Source organism: Mizuhopecten yessoensis, unplaced genomic scaffold (assembly GCF_002113885.1).
Source record: "Mizuhopecten yessoensis strain PY_sf001 unplaced genomic scaffold, ASM211388v2 hete_36174798, whole genome shotgun sequence".
In the NCBI taxonomy this organism is placed as follows: domain Eukaryota; kingdom Metazoa; phylum Mollusca; class Bivalvia; order Pectinida; family Pectinidae; genus Mizuhopecten; species Mizuhopecten yessoensis.
The window spans coordinates 1-5,251 of NW_018485437.1; the positions used below are offsets into that span (position 1 = coordinate 1).

Here is a 5,251-nt window from a genome sequence, read left to right on the forward strand (position 1 = left end):
GCTTTGAGACGACCTACGAACTAGGTTGTAATAAAACGGTATATACGAACCTCGAGTTATTATCATTCATCACTAAGAGATTCATTTTATTATGTTTACTGCGTGAGCACTTCTGTCGTAACATAATAAAGAATGAGTCACGATGAAATGATATTAACCATAGTTACAGTGTGATTTACGCGTGTCAAAACATAGTGTAGGACGAGCCGCTGTGAGATGTCTGTTGTTATGCTTACAGTACGAGTGGTGCGCAGGTTAAACCAACAACATTAAGAGATATAGGAACAATGGCGGCTGCTCTGTCAAAAAACATCCTTGACACAATTCTAGATGTAAGTATACTTTTTTGCCCTTCATAATGTAGATGCGAATAGCTTGTCTGAAACAAAACATCTAGTTTGACAATAAAATTGGTTTACCGCTTGAAAAATAAAAGACATCAATTTCCATAATGTTCAGAATGTGTTTGTATCGGAATATTGATATTACATTGTACATGAAAAGTAACTATCTGAATGAAATTTATACTTGTAATAAAAATTGAAATGTACATTATGTGTCATGATTGCATACATCATTGATAGACACTGTTGTTTTTCGCGAATGTTGCCCAGTGGTTGGAAAAGGTGTACGCATTCTTGCATAGTTTTAATAGATATAAAAATAAAGCAACATTATGTCTCTTTGCTAAATATCAGTATGTCTGTCTGTAAATAATTCGGCCACTTGTTATCTTGGCATTTCAAGAGGGTTTGTTTCAGCACAGATTGGAAAACTCTCACACAACTATTTTTCATTTCTAAAAATTAACACACATGTTTCTTATTCTTTTAATAGCTTTATAAAATTTACTCAAATGAAAATATAAAAGAATCAAAATAAATTGAGACCAAGATATTTTTGCATCCCCTAATAAACCTATTTTCTAGGAAACTATGGCTGAAAGTGTTCCTTTTTCTATGGAAGCGATTAAGGAAAAGAGAACATCACAAGATATAAGAAAAAAAGCGGGATTCAAAAACGATATCAATGAGGATGAACAAAAAAAGTTCGATGAACAAGAAAAATATTTCAAGGAAAAAGGTGCGACTGCCTTAGAGAGAACCACTGTAGCCCCTAGCAGCAGAAAGAGGAGATCGACAGGTACATACATTTACTTCGACTGTGTAATATTAAATATGCTTAACATTGAAACGCAATACGAAAAAATAATTGAAAAATGAAAAAGAAAGTACAATATTGATTTCCTATTCAAGTACCAAAATTTGTTCTTATGTTTTGTGTATTATTGACAAACCTGACAAGTAATGTTTTGACTTATCAAATTGTACCTACAGCCTCCCTGACATGTACGGTTATGCACTTGCTTGGTACTACTGGACTTTCTGCACTGACCACTACCCAGATTTCCAACTTAGCTGACCATGAGTTTGTCGATTGTGCTGAGACCCTAGGGTCGGTCACTGACTACAGTACCGCCCAAAAGGACGCACTCTTGGTCGTAGCTACCCGAGCAACGGTAGTGTCAAAACACTTTTATGTGGATTTGTTACTATCATATATAACCTAAACTTGTGTGGCATCTCTTAATTTAAGCACTATGGTGTTTGCATGATGACAATACATATAATACAATGTTATAATAACATTACATGTAGTGAATATTCTCTGTCACAATGATTTGTCATAATGTGAGCTTTTAATCGTGACGTCAAAGAGGACACATGTTTCAAGATGGTATCATTGATCTTAATGCATCTCATTATATGATTACATGATGTTTCTTACACGTGGAACCTCCTGTTAATCTAGGTGTGGGGTGACCCGTCCTCCTGGCTCACTACTGACATATACAGCTCCGGTGTGATATGTCAGGCCATGACCGAGGTCCAGATCGCCACCCTCAACCTTGATCTGGATACTGTCAGTCGTCTCGGACAGTTTAATGGCTGGGACACGCTCAAGGTTGGTTACAACTTCTCTACTGGAAACATCAGTCTTGATCAAAAGGACCAGACCTGAAGGCAACGTATAATAAATAAATAAGTATCAAACATACATAACCTTTAACAGAGTATATATCTTTATTTCGTTTATCATTTATTTTATATGGCCGTCCTTCCATATCTTGATGAAAATCGGTACTTATTGTCCAAACATTTGCAGTCCATATTTTGTATTTTTTTGTTTATTTTTTCAAGTGAAAGTCTGTTTGTAGGTATCTACCTTCTGCTAACCCGTTAGCGTAGTAACATATTCTTCATTATGTTATGGAGAATATTTCTATACGTCTGTCCATTAATTCCTACATTGGACCCCACTATCTTTCATGCTGTTCTTTCAATCACTAAGCAATAAACAGTGAGTTTAAGAACATACTATCTAGTACGTGAGATAATGCGCCTACCCTTTTACTAAATATTTTGACGTTTTTGAAATTATATTTGTTAAGAAAAAATCAGTATTTGCCCGATGGTTGAATCTACACAAGTCCGGAGACAGTAGCACGATAACTGCCAGTGAGCTGCGGTCGCTTGGACACATCACGTGTGGAGCTGAGACCAGTCACATCAACAATATACCGATATCTGTCTACCAGTACGTACTATAAAAAAAACCACCCACACACAATAATGTAAAGCAACAAAATCTTTTGGAATAAATTACAAAATCTCAACTTCATGTGGATTTCTAATTTCCGCAAAAATATCAATATCCTGATCCGCTCCACATCGAGCACTGTGTATTCTATAACAATGTTTCTAGTATATGGTAGTGACCGTGACCTTTACACTTGATTTACATGTTAGTTATCATGGCCTCTAAATCTTACTTACTACTATCATTTTTGCAACGTGCAGACTCCATGATGACACACACACAATAATGTTTGAGTGACTTATATCAGAATTGACACAATACCTAATCATAGTAGATGGACAGATTAGGAAGTTGAGACTCTAAAGATATTTGATAATTGATAACATAGTGAATTATACAGTCTTTTAAAAATTTAAAATATTATAAACGTATTAATATGATATTAATGGTAATTAATAAACAATGTGTTGCACTACTCTGTGGAAACTGCGTTATTGTTTGGCTATATATACAAAATGTAAGCAGGTGTTTCATGATAAACTAAGTGACTTCGCTTACATTTTATAAGACATTTTCAGGCAGGTTAAAATAAGAAGGTTTATGTTTATATCGACAGGGGCGCAGTGGATTCCATTGGAGAACTGACAAGTTGTGAGATCAGTCAACTCCAGGCGTTTGCAAGCCTTGCTAAAACTGCTTATGGGAGTGCCATCTCGACATGGGATTCGACAGTGATTACCAACGTCGGAACAAGCATAGGTTATTAATCAAGTCAAAATGTCTTACAACTGTTATGTATATAATCGTTTGAGAACGATAGATTGTTAATTTTGTAATGCTTTATTCTCCTAGGTTTTTTCAATTTTAATCGAACTACCGTTTTTTTACAAAATGAAATCGCCCTCTTTCTGTTTATAATAAGCATAGCATTCATTAGTAAAGGTTACGAACAAATCTGTTAAATAAATGTATAGCAGTACACTGTATATAGTGACTGATATTGTACGACATTTCTTCAATGACAGGTGGACTGAGTGCAAGTGAGATCAGCAGCTTGACAGCGTCCCAGATTGATGCTGTGGATCCCAACCACATTTCGTACATTCCCAACGCTATTTTTTCGGTAATTTATCTCTGTTATCATTATAGTCAATAAGCTTGCCAACCTTATTAAAATAGGTTCGCGACAGGCAGGGCAACCAGGCTGGTAGTTGGCAATAAAAGCAACTTACTCGACTCGGTATTATGGCAAATATAACTTGATTCAAATAGACACGATTCTGGATGAATACGCAAAGGAGTTAATTATGAAAACTTACCCCAACGATCAAAATAACTTACTATCCAATTTTTTTCAAGACATTATATAATGATGTGTATTTTCGTTTTTACTATATAAATTAAACGTCCAAATATATTCATGTTTTAAATGACATGTTCATAACAACTACGTAAGGCATCCGTAAGCTGTTCTGCTTCTTAATATTAAAGGGTTTCACGGTTAGCCAGATCAACACATTGTAATATTACAGGGTTTAACGGTTAGCCAGATCAACACATTGTAATAATACAGGGTTTCAAGGTTAGCTAGATCAACACATTGCAATATTACAGGGTTTCACGGCTAGCCAGATCAACACATTCAGTCCGTCGCAGGCTCAGTCCACCACCACGAGCCAGAGGGCAGCACTGACGTCATCCCAACTCAACGCTTTATCTACAGTAGCATCCATTACATGGGTCAGCGCAGGTATGTAGCTCGATTTGACCAATTCAGTTGTGACGCATATAGAGTCAGAAATGCCCGGGACACCATATAACTGGTATTATCTAGTCTTTGTAGTTTTTTTTCTATCATGATGGTGTTTACATTCGAAGGTAAACCATTTTGTTTATCACTTTTAGTTCATATATGTATTTATGAACAATTAGTACAGTTGGATTATATGTTTACGCTTTGTAAAAAAAGTATTTTCGTGACAAATTATAATATCTGTTAGGTCTCGATGAATACCAGACGTATTTCATCGCATGGAGTAAATGTGTTAAAATGTTACTAAGTGTTGGCTAAAGTAGAAAACATATCCATCCCACGCGTCGACAACTAGTTCCCCGCTTTTCGTCCGATTCGCCGTGATCAGTATGACTTTTAAGTGAAGCCATCATCATATACATTTGCGCCAGTGAAACAATCCATCCTACATTTTATTTGTATCCATCCCTTCTATGTGAAGTTAATGCCAATTATCACTTTGATTATTAGCTTCTTGATCGAAAAACAAGGTTTTCTTAAGGTTCACAAGAATTCTATTTGAGTTAAAGAGGTACATTTTAATGAAAAATATTGAGGAAGTATTGATAAATGTATCGGGGAGATTTTAAAAAACCAAATGGGAAAATTTTCAAAACACACCAGGGAGTGTTTCTAAAACTATCTAGAGGAAGGTTTATCTAAATGTTCGAAAAAGATATGTAAACGTATAAGGCAAAGTTAGGCTTTATAAAAGTATCCATGGAAGGATAAATAAATGTATCGGAGAAGGATTCATAGAAGTACATTGAGGAAGGATTGATAAAAACCTCTAAAAAAAGATTTATAAAAACTTCAGGGGAAGGATTCATAAAACAAATCAGGGGAAGGATTCATAAA

The 5,251-nt window shown here is 35.3% G+C and overlaps 1 protein-coding gene across 1 annotated transcript; it reads left to right on the forward strand.

The window, feature by feature from the left end:
• Nucleotides 1-244: 244 nt before the first annotated feature.
• Nucleotides 245-4,351, forward strand: LOC110444791 (the record flags this gene model as incomplete). Its single annotated transcript, XM_021489151.1, has 8 exons — nt 245-332; nt 930-1,143; nt 1,338-1,519; nt 1,813-1,965; nt 2,453-2,598; nt 3,218-3,360; nt 3,627-3,724; nt 4,216-4,351. Coding segments are annotated over exons 1-8 (1,117 nt in total), but the record flags the coding sequence as incomplete, so codon positions are not given.
• Between the last annotated feature and the right edge of the window lie 900 nt (nt 4,352-5,251).